Source organism: Triturus cristatus, chromosome 6 (assembly GCF_964204655.1).
Source record: "Triturus cristatus chromosome 6, aTriCri1.1, whole genome shotgun sequence".
In the NCBI taxonomy this organism is placed as follows: domain Eukaryota; kingdom Metazoa; phylum Chordata; class Amphibia; order Caudata; family Salamandridae; genus Triturus; species Triturus cristatus.
Genome location: NC_140589.1, coordinates 1,240,925,156 through 1,240,952,615, shown reverse-complemented (window position 1 = coordinate 1,240,952,615; position 27,460 = coordinate 1,240,925,156). Strand labels below are relative to the sequence as shown.

The 27,460-nt window shown below is 51.2% G+C and overlaps 1 protein-coding gene across 1 annotated transcript in view; it reads right to left on the bottom strand.

Moving 5' to 3' along the window:
- BIRC6 (baculoviral IAP repeat containing 6) overlaps window positions 1-27,460 on the bottom strand; it is a 1,973,616-nt gene that overhangs the window by 1,109,407 nt on the left and 836,749 nt on the right. Inside the window, exons 31-32 of the mRNA XM_085609819.1 lie at window positions 20,389-20,441; window positions 19,377-19,514 (exon numbers count right to left, since the gene is read on the bottom strand). Coding sequence (XP_085465945.1) covers window positions 19,377-19,514; window positions 20,389-20,441 — 191 coding nt within the window. The remainder of the gene's footprint in view (window positions 1-19,376; window positions 19,515-20,388; window positions 20,442-27,460) is intronic.

Here is a 27,460-nt window from a genome sequence, read left to right as displayed (position 1 = left end):
AGTGATGGTCTGCCCGATGTGAAAGGCAGTGACAATCTTTGGCAGAAAGGATGGACGTGTCCTGAGCAGAACCTTGTTCGGATGGACAGACAGAAAAGTAGGCTTACAAGAAAGGGCCTGGAGGTCACTCACTCTCCTAGCAGAGGTGATGGCTACCAGAAAAGCAGTCTTCAAGGTTAGCAGACGAAGAGGACAGTTGTGAAGAGGCTCAAAGGGAGCGCACATTAAATATGTTAGAACCCGGTCCAAGTCCCACTGTGGCATCACAAAAGGAATAGGAGGGAAAAGGTGAGTAATGCCTTTGAGAAATGTATTTAAAACAGGGGACTTGAAAAGAGAGTGCTGATCAGGGAGCCTGAGAAAAGCCAAAATAGCAGAAAGGTAGCCCTTGATAGTGCCCAAAGCACAGCCCTGCTGGGCCAAGGAAAGAAGAAACAGAAGAACTTCTGAAAGAGGGGCAGAAAGATCTTTGCTGTGCACCATGCCACAAATGTGTTCCGCCAGCAGGCGTATACCAACTTAGTGGAGGGCCACCTGGCAGCCAGAATAACATTACAAACTTCAGGAGGCAAGTCAAAAGGAATCAACTTCCACCGCTCAATCTCCACGCAAGGAGGGGGAGACTGGACAGGTTCGGGTGGACGACCGTCCCCTGCTGCTGCGACAGAAGATCCTCCCGAAGAGGCAGTCGGATCAGGGGATCGATGGTCATACTGAGTAGCTCGGGATACTATCTCTTCGAACCCAGTCCAGAGCCACAAGAATGACTTGGGCCCGGTCGCGCCTGATCTTCTTCAGCACTCTGGGTAAAAGTGGTATAGGCGGAGGGAGTACAACAGACAGCAACTCCAGTCGCAATGAAAAGCGTCACCTAGCGAGTGTCGCCTTGGAAATTCCAACACGCAGAACTGCTGACATTGCGCGTTCTCTTTAGTGGCAAATAGATCTAACCAAGGCTCTCCCCACTGTTGAAAGAGACCTTATGCCACGTCAGAGTGAAGACGCCATTCGTGATCCATCAGGCACCTGCCGCTGAGTTCGTCCGCAATGGCGTTCAGTGAACCTGCGAGGTGTTGAACCACCAGGGAAATGCCCTGATGTTCCAGCCAAGTCCAGATGCGCAGAGCCTCCTGACATAGGGTCCACGACTCCTCCCCACCCTGTTTGTTGCAGTACCACAAATGGCGGTGGTGTTGTCCGTGAACACCTGCACTACTCTTCCGCGGACAATGGGAAGGAATATCTTCAGTGCAAGTCAGATCGCCTGAAGCTCCAGAAGGTTGACATGAAGCCGGGACACCGCCGGAGACCAGAGGCCTCTGATCTCTGCCTCTCCCATGTGACCGCCCCATCCCAGGAGGGACGCATCCGTCACCACTGTTTGCTCCGGTTGGGGAAGGGAGAGGGATCTGCCATTGACCCAATGCTGGTTTGTTAGCCACCACTGCAACTGTTGTGCAGTGCCCTCCGAGATCTGGACGGACTCGGACAGGTTCCCCTGGTGCTGCGCCCACTGGAACTTCAGGTCCCACTGCAGAGCCCGCATATGCCATCTGGCATGATCGACTAACAGGATGCAGGCCATAAAGCCTAGCAGCCTCAGGGTCAGCCGGACCAAAACCCAGGATAGAGGCCGAAAGATCGGAATCAGAGCCTGAATATCCTGGACTCATCGTTCGGTAGGATAGACCCGAAAGATCGTCGTATCCAAAACCACTCCGATGAAGAGGAGCTTCTGAGAGGGAATCAGGTGCGATTTCGGCACATTGATGGTGAACCCCAGCAAATGCAGGAGGTCGGCTGTAGTTTGGAGGTGGGAGATGACTGCCCAGGGAGAGATAGGAGAAGACTGGAACCCCTGATCTGCGCAGATTAGCTGCGACCAACACCATCACTTTCGTGAACACGTGAGGGGCGCTGGTAAGGCCAAAGGGGATCACGGTAAACTGAAAGTGATCGTGGCCTACCATAAACCGCAGGTAACGCCGGTGGGCCGGCAGGAAGGGAATATGGAAGTATGCATCCTGCAGATCCAATGCTACCATCCGGTCTCCAGGGTCAAGGGCAGGCAAGATCTGAGCCAGACTTAACATCTTGAACTTCTCCTTCCGGAGGAAACGATTGAAGTTCCGGAGGTCTAAGATAGGATGCAGGCCCTTGTCCTTCTTTGGCACCAGAAAATAGTGGGAATAACAAGCAGGACCTACTTCTGGCCCAGGAACACACTCTATGGCCCCCTTGGCCAAGAGGACCACAACTTCCTGTTGAAGAAGTGCCAAGTGATCCCCCGACATACGGTGGTACTGGGGTTGGCATGGCTGGAGGGGTAGTCTCGAATGGGAGGGCGTAGCCACTTCGAACTATTTGTAAAAACCCACCTGTCCAAAGTGATGGTGTGCCAGTGTGGGAGGTGATGGCGAATCCTGCTGCCCACTGGCGTTTGATGGGCCTGAAAAACCAGACTAGGAAGGTTTGGAGGCAGTGGTGGCCGGGGTGGAGGTGGGCTGACCCGCCCGCTGGCCCCTGAACTGCCTCTGCAGTTCCCACGTCATTCGGCCGCGCTGTGACTGCTGCGGCCTGTGGCTCTGAAGTGAACGTGCTGGGGCGTCCCTTCTGTGGCCACGAAATGAGTGAAAAGCAGAAGGCGGAGGAGGGAGAGTGGCCGACAGGCCCAAGGACTTAGCCGTAGCCCGCGAGTCCTAAAAACGCTCCAACGCGCTATCTGCCTTGTTGCCAAAAAGGCATGTGCATCAGGGTGTCTTGGACATCCCCAGAGAAGCCAGTAGTCCTCAGCCAGGCGTGGCGGCATAGCGCCACCATCGTGGAAATCGCTCTGCCCAGTGAGTTGGTGGTGTTAAGGCCACATCGTATCGTGAACTTGGCTGCATTTCTCCCCTCAGTAATAGCTTTCCAGAGCACTGTCTGTGCCTCCTCCGGACACTGAGGCAGCACTTGCACCACCGTATCCCACACAGAGTGGCAGTAACGGCCCAAGAGGCATGCGGTTTTGACAGACCGCAGCCCTGAACTGGCAGAAGAAAAAATCTTCTTCCCAAATTGATCCAGTCACTTGGATTCCCCATCCGGGGGTACGGTAGGGAATGCGCTCTGGGACGTTGAGGCTTGGACAACCAAGCTCTCAGGGGTGCGGTGTTGGGAGAGGAAAAGGGGGTTGCCCGGGGCCGGGCGATGGCGTCGGGCCACGTTCCTGTCCACAGGAGCCCCTGTGTTGGGCCTGGATCAGGTGCCCAAAAGAACATCAGAATGTGCATCATTAAAAGGCAGCAGTGGGTCTGCAGAGGTAGATGTCGGCTGAAGCACTTCTGTCAGGAGGTTAGTCCCGACGGCCACGGTAGGGAGTTGGAGGTCGAGGGCCTCCGCCACCCTACGCAACACCACTGCATAACTTGCATTCTCCTCTGTAGCTTCGGTAGGGGGAGTGAGCATTCCAAAGTCAGGGGAGGCGTCGAGACCACTGGCATCCCCCAGTTCCTCTACCCAGTCCGGGTCATACTCACACTGAGCTGTGAGAGGGTCCTCAGACCCCTCCCAGTCCTCCCCTTCCTCCTCAGGCTGACGTACAGGCCAAAAATAAGGAGGCCGGACATAGGGGTAGAAAGGCCCCATCGGTGTCAGAATCGGCGTCGAGCGACGCCGTTCCGGCTCAGTGTCCATGTCCATGTCCGGGCTGAAACCGGGGGCGGCATCGTCCGGTGCCATGAGCGAGGTCAAAGGTGGTACTGTTTGAGTCGACGTCGGTAGAGATGTAATGAGGTCAACCGGTGTCGACCAGGATCCAGGCCTGTATCCCTGGGGGCCCTGCAGTGCAGGAGCTGAAGCAGACAGAGATTCCGGAACCGCCGACAGTGAGGGGCGAGGACCCCCAGTCGGTCCCGTGGGGCCCGAAGGCACGCCCGCAGGGCCCAATGGCCCAAAGAGGCGGGCCATGGCTGACAGAAAGTCCTGCAGCTGGGCCGGAGTCACCGACGGACCCGGGGAGGGCGGGTAGGCCGACGATGACACCGTAGGCTCCGTCGGAGCCGCGGGGGAGGCACCACCCACACCCTCAGCTGCGACGGGATGACGCTTCTTCAATTTCTTGTGCTTCATCTTACCTGACCCCGAGTGCGAAGACTTCGATCCAGAAGAACGATGGTGATGGCTCCGCGACCGGTCCCTCGACCTCCCACGGGACCGGGACCGGGACCTTGAGCGGGGCAGAGCCGACAGCCGGACCTCCAGCAACCTTCGGGACCGCTCCCGCAAATACTTTGGCACCATGGCCCGGCAGTGGGGGCACGACTTGGGGTCATGGTCTAGCCCCAGGCAGTAGAGATACACGCGGTGCGGGTCCATCACCAACATCATCCGATGACATTCCCCGCCAGACTTAAAACCGGGCATCCCTACGACACCAGGAGTCGATCGACTCGAAAAAAAACGAGACAAAAAGCCTCAAAAAACAGTCATAAAATGACTTGGGGTACTACTCTCTCCGGACCTACGCTTGCTGGTGCAGAAAAAGAAAGAACTGACGTCAGCGCACAAGGGCGGCGTCTTAGTAGCTGCCGTGACGTCATCTCGGCGACCACGACGCCAACGACGGACGCGGAGCCGCACAACGCCACCTTCTGACGCGCAGGGGTACTGCTGACGAAAACTCCGGATCCAGTCTGATACCTGGGGGTAAATCTAAGGTAAGGAATCTATCACTATGTGTTTCTTTCAGATCTAGGGCTTAGCCTGAAATTTAGCTATCATAGCCCAAATTACCTGGACTCATCATAACAGAGGGACAGCCCTGAACTGTCCCATATCCAGGTATCCTCCAAGTAAGCCTCTGCGAAGGAGCTGGGTGCAACTTTGGCTTGCTTACTGTGAACCACAAACTATGTCAGGAGCTTCTCACCTCATCTGTAGGTGGCTTACAATTGACTGTGGCACGCCCATCTTCAACAGCCAGTTGTCGAGGAAGCAGACAACTGGAATCCCAAACCTCCAAAGATGGGCAGCGACAACCACCATCACTTTCAAGAACACCTGAGAGGCACTGGTAAGGCAGTAGGGGAGCACGGCAAACTGAAAATGGTCTTGGCATACCTTGAACCACAGGTAACATCTGTGGGTCTGAAGTACAAGTATATGAAAATACACGTCCTGCAGGCCCAAGGACACGATATAGTCGCTCAGGTCCAGGACAGACAGGATCATGGCTCTCGTACGAGTTACTTACCTTCGGTAACGAAGTATCTGGTAGAGACGTTGTCTCGCCGCAGATTCCTTAACATAGAATATCCCCAGGCGTCAAGACTGGATCCGGAAAACTCTTTTGCAGCAGCACCTGTGCGCGCCGGGGGATGGCGCCACACGACCCCGCCCTGACATCATCCACGTACGTGACGTCAGCGAGGTCATATAAGTCCCTCCCGGCGCGCTGACGTCAGTTTTCTTCGGAGAAACCTTTCCGCGACAACGCGGAGCCATCAACAATAAAACTGTAAAAGTATGGGAACAGTGTGCGATGGATGAAAATCCAGGAATAATTAAGGAGTATGGTGCAAGACACCATCGTAATAGACAGAATCAGAAACTGCCTACATATAAGTGAAAAAGTTGTGAGAAAGAACCTCGCAAGCTAAGCGAAGACCCTTCCCAAGTGCAACGAGGGAAGAAAATCTCAACAGACAGAAATAGACTTAATACCATGCAGAACAACAGACAGAAATAGACTGTCAGTACTATGTAGAACTGTGTCACCCAGCAAGAACGGAGCACAGAGAGAACAGTCCACCGCAGTAAGGTATGAAAAGGCTGGTACTGCCCCTATAGTAATGGAGGTCTGAAACAGAGATCAATAGATCCCCAAGAAGACTACTGTAGAGGAGGCTGGGAGCCTGAGCCAATAGAGAAGGCGTGAGGGAGGGAAGGCAGTAGGAGAAGATAAGAAAATGAAGAGGAATATCCTGGTGAAGGTTAATCAAAAGGCATTATTTTACAGGTAAGAAACCCTTGCGAGGGAGTCAGCTGTATTATGGCAAATGTCAACGAGACGCAACAATGTGAACACCCATGAGAGAAAAAACAATGCCAACTGTAAAAGGGGGCCAGTGGAGAACCCCACTTGGCAAGGTCCTCGCAAAACGGGGAGGCCGGGTGGGCATTAAGGAATCTGCGGCTAGACAACGTCTCTACCAGATACATCGTTACCTAAGGTAAGTAACTCGTACATCTGATAGAGACATCTAGCTGCAGATTCTTTAACTTAGAATAGATACCACAGCCATACCCCAAAGGGGAGGTGGGTCTGCGACAGAACAACAGAAAGCGCCAAGCAATTGAGCCGACAACAGAGTGACGGACAATTGGAAAGGTTGTGGTAGAACAGCCAGACAGCAACCTAAATAGTTCGGAAGAGGAAAAGATAACGGGATGCAAGACATCCCAAAACTGCCATAATGGTGCTACACCATACCTGCATAAGCATGAGAGGTAGAAACGGCACCAGCCATATATCAGAACAAAAGAAAGAGAGAGGAAAAGGAATCACTCTCAGTGTAATGGCGTACTATGGGAACCCCGATTAAAGAGATGCAACCAGAGCCTACCAGGCTTGCCCACTGAAGGAAGGCCGGAGAGGCTACAGCCAAGAACCGAAGGTCAAGACTAGAAATTAGCACACCACACCTAGTCCCAAAAGGGGGAACAGGGGCGAACAGTAACAATCTTAAGCACGCTAATGCAGGCCAACACAGATACATGCGCAGAGCAAACAGCTACAGAGACCATAAGTTGGCGTAGCTAAAATAAGCATAAGGCTGGTGGACCAGGCAGCGGTAAGACCAAGGTGAGAACCAACACACGAAATACAGATATGCAGAGTGGAGATCTAGGACGACTGACATGTTACTTACCTTCGGTAACGATGTATCTGGTAGAGACGATTCTAGCCGCAGATTCCTTCACGTAGAATTATCCCCAGGCGTGAGACTGGATCCGGAAACTTTTTGCCACAGCATCCCTGTGCGCCAGGGGCGGGGCAACACCACGTGACTACACCCAGGCGTCGTCCACGTACGTGACGTCAGCGAGGTCACACAAGACCCGCCCTGGCGCGCCCACGTCAGTTTTCATCGGAGAATTTTTCCGCACCACAACGCGGAATCACCAGATAAAAAACTGAGGGAGCATGGAACCAGTGTGCGAAGAGCAGAAAAAAAGTTGGAAAGAAACGGTGACTAAAAACACCACAAGGGTAGTGCCAACACCGCAGACCCCAAGGGCAGGGAAAGAAGAAAAAGCAGAAACCTGCCAGCCACCCTGCCTGCACATAGACAACCTCCCACCCCTGCGCCCCGAAGGGAAGAACAGGCATAAAAGTCATGGCACATGGAGGAAGCCCACCTCCTCATCCTGAGCAAGGAATGGGACCAATCCCAAGACAGACAGGGACAACAAACCTCCAAGCCACCCCAACCGAGAAGGTAACCACCCACAAGGGACAAGGGCAAGACAAGGCTGGATGACCCTTAATCAGAGGATAGCAATGGAAGGAAGACAGGGGAGGGAGAACAGAGGTAGAAAGCGATCCCCCCCTAAACCTGGAGGAGCCAGAGCGGCAGGGCACCGGAGCACCGGAACCCAATCCTCCAAAGGACCAAAGGAGGAATGAACCGCCCCAAGACGGAGCCAACTGCCAAGAACAAGGAAGGCACTCACAGGAGACACAGCCACCCACCGGGAGGCGAGTACCAAAGGCCAACCCAAAAGTCCTTGCAGACGAGGGGAGGAAAGGCGGGCCATGAAGGAATATGCGGCTAGAATCGTCTCTACCAGATACATCGTTACCGAAGGTAAGTAACTCTGATCGAGACTACTAGCCGCAGATTCCTTCATGTAGAATAGATACCCTAGCAATACCACCTGGGGAGGAGGGTCTGCGAAAGGACCCCACCAGCCAATGCAGAACAGAGGGCCCCACAGGAGACAAGATTTGAGCCAGGTGGAACCTCGCCCCTGCCAGGCAAAGGGAACCCCCACAAGCAGAGACCCACCGACCCCAAGGGGACATAGGAGGGAAAGAAGGCTGAAGAGGCTCGTACACTCACAGCAGAGGAACCAAGGGCAAGGACGGAGAGGCCGAAGCACCCAACTTCCCCCACAAGGTAACAGAGCTTCCTCCGAATGCCAAGACAGGAAGACGGAAGAAGAAAAAGCCTAGAGGGTCCAAGGAATCTAAGGGGAAGGCGGCGAGACCATTCCAGATGGAGAGCAGCCCGCCAGCCAGAACAATGCCGGCAGTCAAGGCCAGAAGCAAGAAGAACAGCCCGAGGCCCCAGGAAGGCCATGTAGGCAACGCCTGGCAAGGGACAACACAGGGACATCCCAGACCGCAGAACGGGAGCAGGGAGAGGAGGGGAGGCCCGGTCCACCACCACGAGTGGCCGCGCACACGACCGCAGGAAGCGAAAGCAACCTACGTAAACATCATGCAGAACAGGTACCTGAAGGGACCAGAACCCTCCAACAGAGCGCAAGCCATATGACAGATACCATAACCCCACATAGGGCACATGAAGTCCCAAGATATGGGAACCCTCTTTGGAAGAACTTCCACAGCAGAGGAAGAAACATAGAACAACAGGGAAAAAAACACACCCTAGCTACAGGCTTGACAGCAGCTCAATCAAAGCAAAAGGCCCAATCTCAGGGCCAAGTCTGCGCAACAACTCCTGCAGAACTCACACACACAACAACAAAAGGGCCGTCCAGCAGCCAACAATGCCAAAGTCCCAAGGAAGGACGTAAACGGCCAGAAAAACATACTCCACAACCATAACAGCCGGCCTAAGAAGGCCCAGAAGCAACTGTAGCTCAGAGGTCACTGAGGAGGGGACGGTGGAGGAGGAGGACGGAGCCCTGCCAAGAGCCTCTGGATGGCCGGGGCATGAAACAAGAGACTGTCATCAAATAGGAGATCAATGAGCCTCTCCCGAATATTTTCGGGAAGACGCCATCCCGAACCCAAGCATGGCGACAGAGAGCGACTGAGGAAGCCATGGCCCAGTGCCTCAGAGACATCCAGAGCAGAGCGGAGAATAAACGCCGCAAGCTCCCGGCCATCCAATGCCGGGTGCCGCAAATCAACCTGAGCAGACTCCTGGGACGCTGCAGACCCCAGAGACTCAGCCGAGTCCCACAAACAGGAGGAGGCTCTAGCCAGCACACACAATATGTTAAGGGCCCGCAGGACCGCTCTGGTCGAGGCAAAAATGTTGCGTCCCCAAGTGTCCAGCCAGCGGGCCTCTCTGGACGGCGGTGGCAGGGAGGGAAAAGCAGTCCACAGAAGGGTGCTGGCAGCTGAGGGGTGAATGGACAAGCACGCTGGGTAACGCGGCGCCGGAAGGTGCCGATGCAGAAGATGCAGAGGCACCAGGTCCTCAGAGTCAGGACGCCTCCAAGCCCCCGTCAAGGCAGAAAGGAGCGAAACCTTCAAAGGGAAGCAAGATTTCCCTCCCACCAGAGCCCTGGTAGAGGACCTCCAACAGATGGTCCGCCGGAATGAGAGCCACCAGGTCACCCATGCGTAGGATGCCCACAGCCGTGGACACCACGTGAGCGAAGGCCGCACCCACATACGTAGGGCCCCGCGGTGGAGAAAGCAGCTCCTCCAAGGGCGACGGCTGCAAACTAAGGCGGCCGTCTCCGAGGCCAAGCGGGGTGGTCAAGGGCCAGACCTGAAGTCAGGAGGAGCCAAAGAATGAGGGGCCTGCTGCTCTTCCAACGAACACTTCTGCCTCAGGAAAAAGTACGGTGAAAAGTAAACCACACGGCGACCAGTCTCTGGGGATAACGATACCAATATGCAGCCTGCCTTCAGAGAAGGAGAGTCCCAAAACGAATCTATGGCAAGGGACCTCCAAGTCATCCAGCACCGTAGAAGAGCTGGAGCCACACCGGCCCTGGAGCGGCACCGGGACGCCGTGCCGGCCCAACCCCCGCCGAGGCAACCACCGGTGTGGGGGGGGGGGAACGGGCCCGGGGAGGGGCCCGAAGCACTCTGCCGGTCGCGGCCCAGAAGGAGGCGAAGGTCGCCCACCAACCCCTGTGGCGGCGCCAGGGACGATACAACCTCCAACTCACCCTCCAACGAGGCAGCCGCCTGTGAGGAGGTACGAGGGGGGCCCGGAGACGGACGAAGGGTCCACCCTCAAACTCAACCCGGAACGGAACGAGAAGAGTCCACCGACCCCTGTGGCTCCGCACGGTCCAGCTGCTGCCGGCACTGCAGCGGCGTCACCTCGGTCTTAGACATGACCGCCCTGCCAAGGGACCGAGGGGGGCTTAGGGTTGCGACCCGAGCCCCGGCGACCTCCCGCGACACCACAGGGACCCCTGGGGGGGGTTTGCGGTGAGGCAGAGACGCCGTGGCCTGAAGGAGGTGCCCCAGAGGAGCCGCACCCCAACAGCACCACATCCTCCAAGCCTGGATCCGACCCAGTCGGCGCCGGAGCCACCGGCGGCGCCGCGGAGGGCCCTGCGCAAGGCGTGGGATCGGCCGAGGCCCCAGGAGGGGAAGGAGGAGGAGACGCCAGCGAGGCCTGCAAAGCCGCCGCGTAAGTCTCCATCTGGACTCTCGATGCCCCAACACCGGGAAACGGTGGATAGGACGACACGCGGGGCTGCATCACCCGCAGAGAGTCCACGCCCCCGGTAGGCCGGAAAACAGCCCCCGGGTATGAACTGTGACACTTACCCACTGGGGAGCGACTCTCACGTGACATCGGAGAAAGGTGAAGACGACGACCACGGGCGGACCTGAAGCTGTCCGCCGAAGCCGACCGAGGGGAGGAGGTCGACCTGGAGATACGTACCGAGAGAAGTTTCATTCGACGCTCCTGCTGCGACTTCAACATTTGGCAAGCCGCACAATCTGAGGTGCTGCCCACAAAATGTCCAAGATTTAAAGCCCGACGGCATTCGCACACTGTTTCACCAAAAAGAGTGGCCCACAGCAAGGAACGGATCCGCGTTGCACGCGAAAAAGGAAAAACACTGACGTGGGCGGGTCTTATGTGACCTCGCTGATGTCACGTACGCGGACAACGCCTGGGCGGAGTCACGTAGTGTCGCCCCGCCCCCGGCGCGCAGGGATGCTGTGGCAAAAAATTTCCGGATCCAGTCTCACGCCTGGGGATAATTCTACGTGAAGGAATCTGCGGCTAGTAGTCTCTATCAGATATATCGTTACACAAGTAGTAACTTGTGCATCTGAAAGAGACACGTTGGTGAAAGATTCCTTACCTTAGAATAGATACCCCAGCAATACCAACCCCGGTGTGGGTCTGCGAATAGATTACACCAGAAAATCACGGAGAACAGAACGGCCAAAGAAGCCGTCTCTCCAGACTTGACTGTCAAGGCAAAAATGCTTGGTAAATGTGTGTAGCGAGGCCCACGTAGCTCCAAGGCAGTAGTGACTGCAGTCGCTCTGGTAGAATGGGGACGCAGCCCCACAGGAGCCTCCTTCTTAGCCAACGAGTAACATGCTTTGATGCACAGAACAACCCACCAAGAGATGGTTCGTTTGTGCACGTCTCGACCATTTTTTTTGGCGCCCACGTAGCCAACAAAGAGCTGGTCATCCACCCGGAACTGCTGTGTGCACTTCAGATAGAATGAGAGCGCACGTTTTGGGTCCAGACGGTGGAGCCTCTCTTCCTCTTTTGAAGGATACGGAAAGAAGGTGGGCAGGGTGATTTGGAAGGGTGTGACAACCTTTCGCAAAAAAGAAGGACGGGTCCTTAAAACCACTTTGTCTGGATGAACAGAAAGGAAAGGAGGATTAGAAGAAAGAGCCTGGCGCTCACTCACTCTCCTGGCAGAGGTGATAACTACCAGGAAAGCCGCCTTGAGAGTGAGAAGACGTAAATGACAGTTATGCAGGGGCTTAAAAGGAGCGTACATCAGATAGATCAAGACAAGATTTAGGTCCCATTGAGGCATTATGAAAGGCACGGGAGGAAACGTGTGCGTAATACCTTTCAGGAAACGGTTAACAACCGGGGACTTAAAGAGAGAAGGCTGATCTAGAAGCCTTAGAAAGGCGGAGATGGACGAAAGATAACCTTTGAGAGTGCCCAGAGCAGAGCCCTGCTCGGCCAAGGATAGGAGGAACAGAAGGACCTCCGAAAGAGGGGCAGAAAGGGGATCCACAGACTTTGCTGTGCACCATGCCACAAACTTGTTCCACCGGCAGGCATATACCATCTTAGTGGAGGGACACCTGGCTGCCAGAATGACTTCACAGATTTCGGCAGGAAGATCGAAAGCTGTCAACTGTTGCCGCTCAATCTCCACGCATGGAGGTGGAGGCTGGACATGTTTGGGCGGAGGACCGTTCCCTGCTGCTGCGACAGAAGATCCTCCCGAAAAGGCAGACGGATCGGGATACCAATCTCTTCGTGCCCAATCCGGAGCCTTGGATGACTTGGGTCCGGTCGCGCCGAATCTTCTTCAGCACTTTGGGCAGAAGTGATATAAGCGGAAAGGTGTACAACAGACCGCAACTCCACTCGCGACGAAAAGCGTCGTCGAGCGAGTGCCGCCTTGGAAATTCCAACGCGCAGAACTGATGACATTGCGCGTTCTCTTCGGTGGCTTATAGATCTAACCAAAGCTCTCCCCACTGCAAAAAGAGACCTTGCGCCACGTCCGAGTGCAGACGCCATTCGTGATCCATCAAGCACCGGCAGCTGAGTTCGTCCGCCCTGGTGTTGAACCACCGAGGTAATGCCTTGATGTTCCAGCCATGTCCAGAGGCGCAGAGCCTCCTGACAGACCCCACCCCGCCCTGCTTGTTGCACTACCACATGGCGGTGGTGTTGTCTGTGAACACCTGCACTACTCTACCCCGGACAGAGGGAAGGAATGCCTTCAATGCAAGTCGGATCGCCCGAAGATCCAAAAGATTGATATGGAGCCGGGACTCCGCCGGAGACTAGAGGCCTCTGATCTCCGCCTCTCCCAAGTGGCCACCCCATTCAATGAGGGACGCATCCGTCACCACTGTGTGCTCTGGTTTGTGAAGGGGGAGGGATCTGCTATGGACCAAATCGCGATTTGTGAGCCGCCACTGCAACTGACGTGCAGTGCCCTCCGAGATCTGGACATGATGGGACAGGTTGCCTTGATGCTGCGCCCACTGGAACTTTAGGTCCCACTGCAGAGCCCGCATATGCCATCTGGCATGTTGCACCAGCAGGATGCAGGAGGCCATCAGGCCAAGGAGTTGGAAGGTCATCCTGACAAACCCGGGATAGAGGCTGAAAGATCGGAATCATAGCCTGATTATCTCGGACTCGCTGCTCCAGAAGATAAACCCGAAACTGCGTCGAATCCAGAACCGCTACGATGAAGGGGAGCTTCTGAGAGGGACTCAGGTGCGACTTCGGCACGTTGATGAAGAACCCCAGCAAATGCAGGCGGTCGGCCGTAGTCTGAAGGAGGGTGACGACTGCCTGGGGCGAGCCCGCCTTCAACAACCAGTCGTCGAGGTAGGGGAAGACTGACACCCCTGACCTGCGCAAATGAGCTGCGACTACCGTCATATCACCTTTGTGAACACCCGAGGGGCGCTGGTAAGGCCGAAGGGGATCATGGCAAACTGAAAATGCCCATGAACATACTCGATGGCCCCCTTGGCCAAGAGGGCCATGACTTACTGCCGGAGAAGTGTCAAGTGTTCCCCCGACAGGCGGTGGAACTGAGGCGGCATGGCTGGAGGGCGGGGGGAAAGGGGGGGACGGGGGGTGGGTGGTGGTGACTGAAAGGGAAGGGTGTAACCCTTACGGATGATCTGTAACACCCACTTGTCCGAGGTGATAGCGTGCCAGTGGGAGAGATGATGGCGGACCCTGCCACCCTCTGGCGTGGGGTGCCCCACAAAGCACGAATTAGGAAGGTTTGGAGGCAGAAGCAGCATGTGCGGACTGACCCCATGCTGATTCCCAGACCCGCCCCTGCGGAAACCGTGGCTGCACTGAGGCTGGTTCTGCACAGGCTTGCCAAAAGAACGTCCCTGGGTGCCGCTTCCGTGGCCACGAAAGGAACGAAACCCAGGAGTGGCCGGGCTTTTCATGGACAGACTTAAGGACTTGGCCGTGGCCCTCGAGTCCTTAAAACGCTTTAGTGCACTGTCGGCCTTATCGCCAAACAGGCGAGTGCCATCAAAGGGCATGTCCATGAGTGAGCTTTGGACATCTGGCGAGAACCCGGTAGATCTCAACCAGGCGTGACGACTAAGCGCCACAGTCGTAGAAATCCCTCTACCTAGTGAGTCCACAGTGTCCAAACCACACCGAATGGCAAACTTAGCCGCATCCTTACCCTCGGCAACAGCTTGGGACAGCACAGCTTGGGTCTCTTCAGGACACTGAGGCAAAAACTGTATCCCACGCCACATGGGAATAGCGGCCCAACAGGCAGGCGGTGTTCACCGACTGCAGCCCCAAGCTGGCCGAAGAGAACAACCGCTTACTGAACTGCTGTAGCTTCTTAGAGTCCTTATCCGGCGGAGCCGGGGGAAAGGCACTCTGTGACGTCGAGGCTTGGATGACCAGGCTCTCAGGCGTAGGATGAGTGGTCAGAAAAGCGGGGTCACCAGGCGCCGGGCAATGACGCCTGGCAACATTCTTATCCACAGGGGCCCCCGTGGCTAGCCGCGACCAAGTGCCCAGCAAGACGTCAGGAGGACATCGTTAAATGGTAGCAGGGGCTCCGACGAGGTGGACGCCGTCTGGAGCACTTCAGTGAGGAGATCAGTTTTGAGGGCCACCTTAGGAAGATCAAGGTTGAGAACCTCAGCAGCCCGACGGAGCACCATCGTGTAGGAGGCGCCTTTCTCCATGGTAGGCGGGGGAGAGGCAAACCCCGGGTTAGAGGAGACGTCGAGGTCGCCGGCATCCTCCAAGTCGTCCGACCAGTCCTGCTCGGAGTCACACTGATGGGCAAGAGGGTCCTCGACCCCTCCCAGTCGTCCTCCACTTCCGCCGCATGTGGTACAGACTACAGCGGCAGGGCCGGAGCCAGAGGAGGAACAAACGTCGTCGGGAACGGTGCCGAGAAGGGCTCCGGGAACGACGCCGGCCGGGACCGAGCCGGCGCAGTGTCCCAATGCGGATCCCAGGTAGAAACAAAATGGTCCTGGAACCTGGGCAAGGGCGGGACCAATGGCACCCACTGCAGCGCCGGAGGCGGAGCAGAGGGTGGCTCTGGGGCCGGAGCCGGCAGCAATGGACCTTGTGGCGCCGTGGCCGGAGTCAACAGCGCAAATCCTGTGGCGCCGAAGCTAGAGCCACCAGCGGCCCAACAGGATCCTGACACGGGACCGCAGGGTCCGAGGGCGTGCCTGCGGGAGCCCGAGGTCTAAAAAGGCGGTCCATGGTAGCAAGAAATTCTTGCACCTGTGTAGGAGTCACCGACGGACCGGGGCAAGGCGGGTAGGCCGCGCGACTCTCGGGCTCCGAAGGAGCTGTGGGGGCAAGGCCCCTGACCCCCTCGTCCGCATCCGAGTACCAACGGGGGACGTCGGAGAGCAAACACGCTTCTTCGACTTCTGTTTGTGTCGTCTCTTACCCAAATCCGAGGCTGAAGATTTGGAGCCCGAGGAGCGACGACTGCTGCCCCACGAGCGTTCCCTGAAACGGCCCCTGGACCGGGAGCGGTGCTCAGATGAGTGCTGGACCTCCAGCAGCTTCCAGCGCTGCTCATTCAAGGCCTTCGGGGCCATGGCCCGACAGTCCCGGGAGTCGTGGTCAGTCTCCAGGCAGAGGAGGCAGACATCGTGGGGGTCCGCCACCGACATATTGCGACGGCGGGCCCCATAGGACTTAAATCCAGGCATCCCTGTGTGCACCAAGGAAACCAAAATTGTACAGGAGACAAAAGTCTCAAAAAGGGTAGTCAAAAAGTGACTAAGGTACGTGCTCAAACCGGATCAGCGCTTTCTGGCGCGGAAAAAGAAAGAACTGACGTCAGCGCGCATGGGTGGCGCCTAAGTAGCCTCCGGTGCTTAGAACATCAGCGACGGACGCGGAGCCGTATGACGCCACCTACTGACGCGCAGGGGTACTGCTAGCAAAACTTTCCGGATCTAGTCTGACGCCTGGGGATATTCTAAGGGAAGGAATCTATCACTAACACGTCTCTTTCAGATGGTAGAATACAATGTCCAGTATTTCTACCCTGAGACAAACAACCAAGGGTCACCACTGGAACAGTTGCAGACTGAGTGCTAAAGGAGGGGAAAGTCAGCCTCATTTCTGTGACTGACTCAGTGGGGATGGCTGCCGTACTTGTGGTAATCCGGTACAATTCTTTTCCATGTAAGTGCGTCGAAGTTGCCCATGGCACCGTCGCTACAGATCTGAACCAGGTGGTGGGAAAAAACAAACATTAGAGCACTTGAGCATTCACTCAAAGAGGAAAAGTCTCGACGTCACTTCAACAACAAAGACCTCTTTGAGAAAAACAAATTGTAGAGTCTGTGGCCAACACTAGATGGCAGGAGTGTGCATCTGCATTCAACGCATGCTAAGAATATTTGTTTTCCAAACACCTCAATCCTCTTGGACTCCTTATCTGGATTGCACATAGATCCTATTGATGAATTGGTGTTCATTTTACTACCTGATGCATGAACACTCCGATTCTATGGAGCAGGATGTTTAGTGAGAAAATCAGGGTTACCAAGCACCAATCTGTGATGTTTGGCCACCTGCCTATTCACAGGTGAGCAAGAACAGTGCTTTGACCAGGTGCCCATTAAGGTATCAGTAAGGTCCTCGTTGAAAGGGAGCAAGAGCTCAGATGTGGCAGGCCCAGGTGGTAAGATTTGTATAAGGATATTAGTCTTAGGCTTAATGCAGGGCAGTTGTAGGTCCTTGACCACAGCTGCTTGTTAGACTACAATTGCAAATGATGCTCTCTTTTGCTGATGATCCAAAGGGCAAATAAAAGCCTGTATAATGGGAAGTATCAAGCCCACTGGCCTCTTGCAAATACATTTAAAATTGTCATCATAATGAGGGAGTAGATCATTCCCATCTTTACCATTATCCTCGCTGTGTGACAGAATGGGCTGGTCAGAATCAGAGCCAAAAAGAGAATGAAGCCTCTGATGCGTTTCCAACCAGGAAGAGGCACTGGATCAACATCAGGCTCTATAGTATCCAGTTGAGCTTTAGTAATTTCGTAGTGCTATATTGATTGAAGTCCGTTTGAAGATGGCACACGCTCTAACATCAGAATCTGTACTAGATCGTCTTCCAACGACACTGATGTTGATACCAGCCGCGACAAGGGAGAGACCGGCCTAGGTTCAGGAGCCAGGGTGGAAGTTTGTACCATAGTAGGTATGGGGCTGGTAACAGGTCCAAGGGGTTCAGACGGCACTGAGGACAGATCCTCTGCTGGTTACTCAACTAAAGCCTCAGACGGATCCTTGGGGCCTGAAGGCGAGACAGAGGAAACCTGAAGAACACCAGATATTGGCAGTGTAGCCTCCTTAAAAGTGTCAATTTGATGTGGTGTTACCAATGGTGTACTGGGATCAACGACACAACCAGGGAACCAGAGGAAAATAGAGGGGCATTGTGACGCTCTTGCACCTTTTTTTTTCTTTCTTCAGGGAGGATTGGGTTGAGTCCTGCTTTTCTTTATTGTGCTTGCATTTGGGCTTTGATTTTGACTTATAAGAGGACCACCACGAAGTTGACCTCTCACAGCAGCGAATCTGCAACCTTGACCAGGAGCATGACCTACAGTGTATTTCTAGGCCCCGGATAGCCTTTGGATGCATGAGGATATACTTTTTGCACAATTTTGAGCAGTGTTTCAAGACAAAGCATCAGTGACACACCTTGTGCAGGTCTGCAACAGACATCTGTTTTCTACAGCTGGAGCAAGATTTGAAACCTGTCTTAAGAGGGGCATTCTTCCCTAGCACTGTGGATTATGTTTATATTTTATGGAGTCACTGAAAAGCCAACAAGATTGGGAGCAGAGCTCAAGATCTTTATTTGGAAGTCGAGAAAGAAAGGAACTGAATATGCACTTATATGTAGCTCAATTCCGTCACTTCAGGGGCAGTACAGGGTCAACAAAGAGCAGCACTGCAGCAGCTAGCAGCTCAGCAGTTGAAAATATCATTTTGAAATGAAAATCTATTTGATTGAGGTTTGGGGAAGCATGACAATGTGAAAAATGTGTAACCTACAGATCTTAATAAACAGGTACAATATGGTAAGTCACAAAATGCAAAAGAAAATGCAGTAGTACGATGTCCCATTAGGTGTAAAAAGTGTGCATCAGTATGACCAAGCATTTATTGGGCGAAAAACTACGGTGCAAAAGTTGTGGTTGGTGCAACTTCAGCATAAGTGTGGAAAACCTTTAGGACAACAAAGCACGTTTAGGTGCAAAGTTACCACTAGAGCATTAACACGTGCGGAATTAGTTTTTGGACTACAAATGGGCCTCCATTGCTAAGCATGGACAACACAATCCATCCTCTGAAGTAAGTGCTCTTTAGGCAGGTGAACAAATACAACAAATAGCCAATATCAAGCAGTGAGGCAGCATCATTTCTTTAGCCTGATGCAAATGTGAATATTAGTTTGTTTGAGCAGTCGCTGAAGTGATTGTCCAGAATGAGCAATTGCTGATAGGGCTAACCCAAAAGGTCTTTATATGGCTTTGGTATTGAGGAGATAAACGCTGTGGCTAAGCTGCCAACCTTGAAACTTGGCGACATATGTGTTTGAATCCAGGACTCAGTTCTTTACTGAAAATCTTGTGATACTTGAAATATCACAATCTTCTTAAACTTAAAAATGCAAATATGAGGAATGTAATTTTATTATGTTAAATTTACCTGTGCAATTCAAACAAGTAAATCTTCAATATCATATTGTCTCCCAGCAACGCACTATAATGCATAGCGCTCCTCCTTTTGTCGCCAGCTAGTTTTGCATAACAAACAAATGAGTATATGCCCAAGTTGAAAATATTCTGATAAATTTTGTTTTGCTGAAGCACAACCCCAGATGTACATTAACAGTAGGTGTAAAATAAGCTACATATCCACAAAAGGGTGTAGGAAGGTTTCGAGAAAAAAACTTTTTATCTACACACAGTAATGTTCCCCAGGTTATCATGAGACTAATCCATATACTAATGGAGTTAGGGCATATAAAACATTTGAAATCCACTTTGTCCCCTAAGTAATACACATTTAAAACCGTTCTGCAGAAAGTAAAATCAAATACAGGTTAGTTGTCTTGTGCAACTACTCTAATGAGTATAGAATTACTACATACCTGAAAAAAAACGTTCCCTTTCTTTTCCGTTTAGCGGCTTTTTAGCAGTTGCTGCTTCATCTTCAACAGTGGCCACATAATCCAGTAGTCGAGACACAAGCATAACAACCCAGCTAATCATAGGAATGTCCAATACACCTTAAGAAAGTAAAAAAAAAAAGCCAACAACAGTTAATGTGGGCTGAGACTGGGCTTAAAACATGTTACTTACTGTCAGTTAAGCCTTTTCTGGTGGATACTTTAACTGTTAATTTCTCACCTTGCGAGTCACCCCAGGCACAAGAGTGGATTCGGAAAACTGTCTACAACAGCACAGTGGAAGGTGGTTTTGCTAGCCTCTGTCCCACTCCAGATAGGACAACATGGAGCCACATATGGGTGTCATCATTGCAATGGGAGGACCATTACTCAAAGACGTATTCTGTGCCCTAAGAAGGGGAGCATGACTGAAAAAGTGAGAGACTGATAGTATGTGAAAGATCCTGTGAAGTTCAAGCCACCGCCATAAAGACTTCAGAGGGCACGGGTCAGTACTTCGCCATGCTTACCGCATTATAACATGGTAGGAGAGCTTATCAGGACTTGACTTGGACTGACAGATCGTTGCTAGACGGAAGAAACCGTTGAGGGCAAGCCTGCCTGCTTGCAGATTTAAAAAAAATGAAATGATGTTGGAGTAGGAAGAGACCCTGATCTATAAGGTGGCTCCCCCAGCACAAGAATGCATCCATCATGACTGACTGCGCTATCTGAGGGAAGGATAGCTTGCAGCACACCAGGTGGGCTTTCATCATCTACGATCAATGATCCTCTGCCACTTTAGCCGAAACACAAATGGCACTCCCAGTGGAGGGTTCCTTTGAAGGCAAGGTTCCACTGGACAGCCTGTATGTGCCAATAGGCATGAGGTATCAGCAGAATACACAAGGCCAGGAAATAAAGAAGCCTCAGAACTATCAGTTCTGGAATGAGTGCTTGCTTGAGCAACACTAAGATAATACACAGAATGTACCAGACTCATTGCTGGAGTGGATGGCCTTTGAAGCCACGGTTTCCAGAACGGCCCTGAAAAGGGAATCCTAGGAAAGGGAAGAAGATGGGAATGTGGCTTAGGGATTGAGAACCCCTAGGGTGGACAACAAAATAATTTCCTGAAGTTGGTCAGAGACTATCGGAGCGAGAGCTCGCCTTCAGAAATAGTTGTTGAGGTATGGGAAAACATGTATCCCTGACATTCTGAAGATCGGTCACAACCACAGACATGAACTTTGTGAACATCTATGGGATTGAGTAAAGGCCGAAGACCGGGACACTGAACTGGAAGTGTTTCATTCCAATTACAAAATTGAGGTACTATGTGTGGGACTGCAGGACCAGCACAAGGATGTACATGCCTTGCAAGGCAAGGGACACCATTTAGTTTTCAGGGTCCAAGGTCAACAGAACTTGATCCAGCAGGATAGCTTTCAACTTCTTTCTGAGAAAGGTGCTCAAGAGGATATGGTTTAAGATTGGCATCAGCCAACCTCCCCCTTCCCTCCCCAGCTATCTTTCATAGGGACCAAGAAATATAGGGAATAGCCCTCCTTGCACGTTTGCCAGGGGGCACCACCATGATTGTGCCCTTGGCAAACAACATCTATATCGCACTGGAGATGATAATGGCATGATCATAGACGTCTGGGTAAAATGCAGTCAGATATTGGGAGGGGTAGCCAAGAAAGAGTGCATCAGTAAATTCAACAATCTGTAATACCCATTTGTCTGAAGTAACAGAGTACCATCCGGAAAACGAATACTGAATTCTCCCCTCATCAGGAATCAGACTGTCCCTGAGGGTCAGAAAGACTACAGGGAACTAAAGCTGCCGCAAGGGAAGAGAAGAGGATGAGTACTTTGTACTTGACAGGAGCCTTGTACTAGCTGAGTACTGACATTATTAATGGGGGCAACGCTCCCGACTCATGCAGGGTAACCAATATTGTGGTATTCCCTAAAAAGGGGAAGCCGAAAGAAGATAGAAGTTCTTATTGTCCGATATCTTTAATTAATGCAGACACCAAAATCTTCTCTATGATTCTGACTTCCCGTCTAGCTCCTCTCATCCATAAGCTGGTATCAGAGCAACAGCATGGCTTTGTTCCTGGTAGAGACACAATGGCACATATAGGTACTGCCATAGCTGCCTTTGACGTCTCACGCAAACTTAATAAACAGATGGGTATGGTTATGCTTGACGCAGAAAAGGCGTTCGATAGAGTGGCCTGGGAGGCCCTATGGCTTACCATGATGTAATTCGGCCTAGGTCCCAGGTTTATCTCTTCTGTACAGAAGCTGTATAAGAAGACGGTTGCCACAATCAAACTGAATGGCTTGACATCTGCTACCTTTGACATTCAACAGGGGACACGGCAGGGATACCCATTGTCACCCCTGCTGTTTGCCCTCTATATCGAGCTATTTATAAAGCATTTGTTGCTCAATTGAGGGATCTCCCCTGTATGCCTTAACGGTATGGAACTTAAGGTTACGGGATATGCTGACGATATTGCAGTTTTCTCTGCCAATCCTGGTGAAGCTATTATGCAAGAGGCTACATAATTCGGCTCCTTTTCAGGCTATTAGTGGAACCTAGCTAAAACTCAGACAATTGTAAACTTTCAATGTGAAGCCCTACCTCCGGCATTAGGGGTCACATGAACAGCAACTTATCTCAATAGTCAGGTTGATGATATTGTAACATTAAACTATGACCCCTTTTTGAGGACTGTTTCGGCTAAAATGCGCAGTTGGCATCAGCTTCCGCTAAGTATCTATGGGAGGTGTAACGCCATAAGAATGAACAGCCTCCCTAAATTTTTATATTTGTTTCACCCTATTCCACTGCAGGTTCCTTGGCCCTTTTTAAAGAAATTAGACAGTGTCATAGGTGTATAGGCGTGCCAGAAGGGCTCTCAAGTTAATCAAATTATCATATGCACAAGGGGGTTTCAAGCTTCCAGATTTCAAGCTTTACTACTGGGCTTCCTCCATCGGTCGTATTCGTGATAGGAAACTGTGTACCAACCCATTACCAGTTATCAGGAATGAGATATTGAAAGTCACCACAGAAGGAAAGAACGAGGGGCACATAAATCAAGAAAGAATTTGAGTTTTTGAATGCAGAAAATTCCAGAACCCCCATCCTCTACACATTCCCGAAGATACAGAAGAGCACCACAAACCCCCCTGGCAGACCTATTCTGTCAGGGTGTGGGTCCATTTTGGAGCCCATTGGAAGGTACATAGGCTTTTTTATTCAGGAGTTTGTCCTGACACAAGATACATATGTAAGGGATACTATGTATATGATTAACCTTGTTGATGGCATGCCTTACAACATTGAATCAGACTGGTTAGCAACTCTTGATATTTCATCACTTTATACCAACATACCACAAGATGAGAGCATTCAAGTTATTGAAAGATTATTGGAGACGAGAGCTAGGCCCATCCAGATACCCACCACATTCATTATCTCGCTTCTTCACATTGCATTACAATGCAATTGTTTTGTCTCTGGTGGCAGCTACTACCAGCAATGCTCCGGTACCAGCATGGGAGCAGTTTATGCACCAAACCTGGCGAATATTTACATGGACCATGTGGAACAGAAATTTGCCCTCAATATCACCAATATGTACCGCTCCAACATTAAGTGTTGGAAAAGGTACATAGATGACATCTTTCTTATTTGGTCTGGCAGTGAGATAGAATTCAACAACTTTGTAATGTGCCTCAATAATATTCAAACACATCTGACATTCACCTCCGCCATTCATAAAACTACCATAGCCTTTATAGATCTGAATATTCAGCATGCTGATGGTGTCTTGTACACCTCTATTCACAGAAAGCCCACTGAGAGAAACACACTTCAGTCATATAAAAGCCACCATCCACGTGCACTACGGGATGGTCTACTCTTTGGCCAGTTTCTGCGTTTGTGCAGAAACTGTACAAGTAAGGAAGACTACATGGCAGAAGCTGAAACATTGAAGGCCAAGCTAGTGGCAAGGGGCTACCCGAACAGGCTAGTGAAGAAATCACTTAAACGTGCCTGGTTCTGTCACAGTGAAGAACTTTTAATTACCAAAGAGAGAGCCTCAGTTGATAGACTCATTTGTGTAACCACATTCAGTGTGCGCAACTTAATAACAAATAACTGGGACATAATTAAAAGCATTGACCCAGAGATTAAGCCCCCCATGTTTGCCTTTAAAAGTGGCACAAATATTAGGGATCACTTAGTAAGATCATCCACTGAGAACACAGTGCAGAAACCAACACATTGCAATCCACTTGGGGCCTACCGGAAATCAAAGGACACCATAAGTGTGGTAACTGCGTCTCTTGTGTCTTCACATCCAACACCAATACATTCGAACATGCCAATGTGAAACATGTATTGGAATTATTTTCCAACTGCAATACACATAATGTGGTGTACTGTATATGGTGTCCATGTGGCCTGCCTTATATCGGACAAACCTAACCTATCAAGGCACGCATTGGACAACATCGGAGCCGCATACGGCAATCTGTGTCCAACGCTCCCTTAATCTCTCATTTTTCTGAAAAGAATCACACTGCTGCAGACACACGATGGCAGGTAATTGACAAAGCTATGATCCCTGAAAGATGTGGCGACCTCTCACAGATTCTACGACGACTAGAATGCCGCTGGATAGAGAGGACCAATTCGACTGACCAAGGTCTAAATTGTGCCGAAGAATGGCGAGGTTTTGTGACCTCAAACTAACTAGATCAAGGGTGACTACTTGATGGGTTCTTGGTCATAACACTCAGAGTGCATGCATTCTCTTGTCATGCGTTAGTATATACACCTGCAGTGACAGAACTGTTTATGTTATGAATTTGTAAATTCTACTGTGAAATTCCTAACTATGCATGCGCATCATACTATTCAATCTGTAATACGAATCTTGGTTCAATACCAATGATGGCTGCTTTACCACTCGATCATTGATGTGTATGTAGGCCTATCACCAAAAAGTGTCCCACTTCTGTCGTTCACTTGTCTGTAAACGTAACACTCTCGCATTGCCAGCAAGCACCACACTCTCGAGGTTTCTATAGGTACACTGTTCTGTACTTTCAAAAATTATGATACACCGGACCACACTGGTTCCAACCACTAACTGTAACAGCCTTTGTATAATGTAGCCTCGCCCACTGCTTGAATGTCAACTACAGACACGAGGCCCTGCGTGGTCTCGTGTTTTTGTACAACATTGCCTTGATGCATACACAACTGATGTACAAACTGTTTTATCAGGCATCTCTGTACCCCTTTCCATCCTGTACCTTGACTGTGCGCCCCATACATCACGCGCTCACAAAATGAGGCATATACATCATCCATTACTATTTATTTCCTACATACGGGGGGCAATTGCTAGCCTGTTTTTGCTTTTTTGTTAACATCACTGTGCTACATTTATGATATGTTATTATTTCCTACTGTAATCCACAGTTGCCTGCCAAAAACCTTGCCACACGGCGTTTTTATACTTCTAAATTTTTTTCACTTCTATTTCTAATTTTTTCTTCCCTCAATCTGTCCTTTACTTTGACCATTTGGTCTTTCTTCTATTTTCTCCATAGGACACCGAAAACCGGATGACACGACAAGCGGCAATCACGAGTGATGGCTGCGGGTCAATCCGGTTTTGGCGGGACTTGAGTGTATTTAATCACAAGGTCTCTGATGGCTCAGTGTCATTTCGGCCTCCAGCAGACAGACACACACTGTCATGCTGATGCGTGGTGGATAGACACGCGCTAAAGAACTCTTCCCAGCATCAGGTAAGGACTGGCACCCCCAACGTGATGAACCTTGTTGCGTACATTTCTATCGCCTAATTCCTTGTTACCAACACCCTGATTCCTGTTTACCTACAGGACATCTCCTAACTGACAGACTCAAGCTGTCCTACGGATGCACGTTTAATTGGCATGCACCACAGACAAACAATTATTGGTAAGCTTCACCACTTTGACTTCTATGCGTGCACATCGCTATAACTATGATTATTAGTATGAGACCAGTAATTTCCATTCGATGCTAAATCACAGGTATTGGTGCCAATTACCTGCTTGCTATAACCGATTGGCAACAACAGGAGACACAGGTCGGTGCGCCTGCACCGCTTGTGTACTGCGTTATCATCCACTGCATGCTGCATCAATATTCTGGTAAGAACCCTTCTTACAGGCACTTTGAGCAGCAGCATTCTTTCACACACTTTCTGATCATTGTCCCCATTCTTTACAGAGTTCTCACAGTTCGCACACACTGCTGTCTGACAATATCCCTCTCCACGTCACTGACCAAGTCATCTGGCTGTGTCACCTACTGATTGCCAGCCTTCCCCTACTCCCACTTGGGTTAAGTTCTCAAATGGGAAGACCATAATGTGTGATACATATGTCGGCATGACCTATAATACATGGTGTTCCTTTCTAATGCTGTATATCGTCTTCTTTTCCTTCTCTCACATAATTAGCACCTGGCTGGGTCCCAAGTGAGTATTCTTTTACCTCTTTCTTCATCACTCACCTGTGGCACTCACCCCTCACGTGGCTGCGTAATCATCCATTCAGGTACCCTTGAACCTTTCCCCTTGCTCTCCTTCAAGCAATGTTGCCACTCTATTGACCACACTCTGGTATTATCCTTTTCCTTGTAGATGTCCCTACATTCCTAGGTCCTGAAGAGACTCTACATTACACACAGGGTTGAAACGTCGTCGACAAAGAACAAAAGCGAACCATTAAAACCGCGTGTATCATTGTATACAGTCGCGTTCTATTTTTGTACAGTTCAAAATGTTCGACTTTACAATAGTTTGGAAACCGAATACTAATGTTTTAGGTTCCATTTTTTCACTGGGGATACCTCACACAACTGTTCTTATTTATTTCTGTATATAATGCTTGCAAAATATAAAGTACAACTATGATAAAGTGTAACAAAAGTGTATTTGGTCTTTTCTCCTTTTGACATCACCTTAACTCATTTTTCATTGCGATTGTGCATATACTTACCAGTACAGATTTTTTGTATTTTTCCACAGGAACCACTGTTTCTGATAATAACTATGTCTAATACGGACTTGGGCACCAAAATGCCCCTTGAGCTTACAAAGCAAGCGGACATGCCCATTGTGCCTCCAGAGCATTTTCTGTAATACGGTCCCTGGTGTGTAAATATTCCTTGATCTCATTATACTCAGAGATTTCTATCCCATTAATATAGCATCCAACATGGCACTTGCATGAATCGCCAACCTGATGCGTGGTGGTAGTGAATAGCCAACCTGATGGGTGGTGGTGAATTGCCAACCTGATGCCTGCTGGTGATGGCGGTGACTCGCCAACCTGATGCGTGGTGGTGGTGCATCGCCACCCTGATGCGTGGTGGTGGTGAATCGCCACCCTGATGCGTGGTGGTGGTGAATCGCCAACCTGATGCGTGGTGGTGAAACACCAACCTGATGTGTGGTGGTGAAACACCAACCTGATGCATGGTGGCAAAACACCAACCTGATGCGTGGTGGTGAAACACCAACCTGATGCGTGGTGGTGGTGAAACACCAACCTGATGCGTGGTGGTGCTGAACCGCCAAGCTGATGCGAGGTGGTGGTGAACCGCCAACCTGATGCAAGGTGGTGGTGGTGAATCGCCAACCTGATACGTGGTGGTGAATAGCCAACCTGATATGTGGTGGTGAATAACCAACCTGATGTGTGGTGGTGAATAACCAACCTTATGTGTGGTGGTGAATCACCAACCTGATGTGTGGTGGTGAATCACCAACCTGGTGTGTGGTGGTGAATCACCAACCTGGTGTGTGGTGGTGAATCACCAAATGGATGGGTGGTGGTGGTTAACATGCTGGCACAGGTAGGGGTCAAGGTTAAAGTTGGGAAGGAACCCCAACCGTGGAAGTGACTGTGGTTGATATCTTCACCATCTGTCACCACATAAGCACGGATGGAGATGCTGTTGACTAGACCCA